The sequence below is a fragment of the Alligator sinensis genome, unplaced genomic scaffold (assembly GCF_000455745.1).
Source record: "Alligator sinensis unplaced genomic scaffold, ASM45574v1 scaffold255_1, whole genome shotgun sequence".
NCBI lineage: Eukaryota > Metazoa > Chordata > Crocodylia > Alligatoridae > Alligator > Alligator sinensis.
The window spans coordinates 1,466,064-1,466,948 of record NW_005842270.1 but is presented as its reverse complement, the minus strand read 5'-3'; the positions used below and the strand labels follow the sequence as shown (position 1 = coordinate 1,466,948).

Genomic DNA, 885 nt, shown 5'->3' with positions numbered 1-885 from the left:
CAGGAAGATCATTTCCTACGCGAAACGAATGTCTATTCGGTAAATGCTCAGATGCCGAAAGAAGGGGGTTGCACAAAAATGCAGGCCCTCGAAGCCTGTCACTATAAGGAGGACTCTCTGGGCGGTTTGCCTTTGCAGCCCAGCTTTGCTCACCAGAAATATTTGCAGAGCACCAGTCCTGAAAATCTGGACTTCTCCAACTTCGGCACACGGCTGCCGGAAGGGGATAAGTACAGCGCCTCGCTGCTGACCGCAGAGACTCGGTCGAGTTTATTTCTGGCGAAGAGGCGCCCCTCGGACTCTGAAAGCAATCCCCTTTGCCATCCGGCCCAGAGCCCCGGGGAGCAAAGCAAATGGAAAGGCGCGCTCTTGTTTCCACCCACCCTGCAGCGTTGTAATACTGCTGCCCCCGCACCACGGGAGGCCATGGGAAGCATCCAGCGCTGTCTTGCTGGAGACCTAAATAACTTTCAGCAGCCTGAGAAAGAAGAGTTGGCAAGACCTCCTGCCCCACTGTGCCCCGACGGCCTGGCAGCCGCCGCGCTGGACTTGGAGAGCCACCAGAAATTGCAGCTGAAGGACCGCGCTCTTTCCTGCTTTGACCGAAAAGACATGGGTCAAGAGCTGCAGGAAGGCCCCAGTGCGCCATTCCTGGGCCCCCGTTACAACGAAAGACAAGCCGGTGCGACGATGACTTCCCAGCCAGCGCCTCCGCGGGGTAGCCAGGCGGCGCCGGAAACCAGCAATTACTCAGCAGAGCCCACGAATCTCTTGCAAATGAGAAAACAAGACGCTGAGTCCAACTTAAGTCAAGAACAGGAGTTTGAAAAAGGCTGTCACGAGGGCAACAACCAGCAAAGCAAGCCAGAGACCTCATCCCCTGGC

At 56.7% G+C, this 885-nt stretch overlaps 1 protein-coding gene across 1 annotated transcript in view; it reads left to right on the top strand.

Annotated features, from left to right (window-relative positions):
• The window catches only part of ZNF469 (zinc finger protein 469), a 14,642-nt gene that overhangs the window by 7,163 nt on the left and 6,594 nt on the right, over nt 1-885 (top strand). The window contains 1 exon segment of the mRNA XM_025209193.1: nt 1-885. This exon segment is cut by the window's left edge and continues 6 nt beyond it; it is cut by the window's right edge and continues 6,594 nt beyond it. Within this exon segment, the coding sequence (XP_025064978.1) occupies nt 1-885 (885 nt within the window).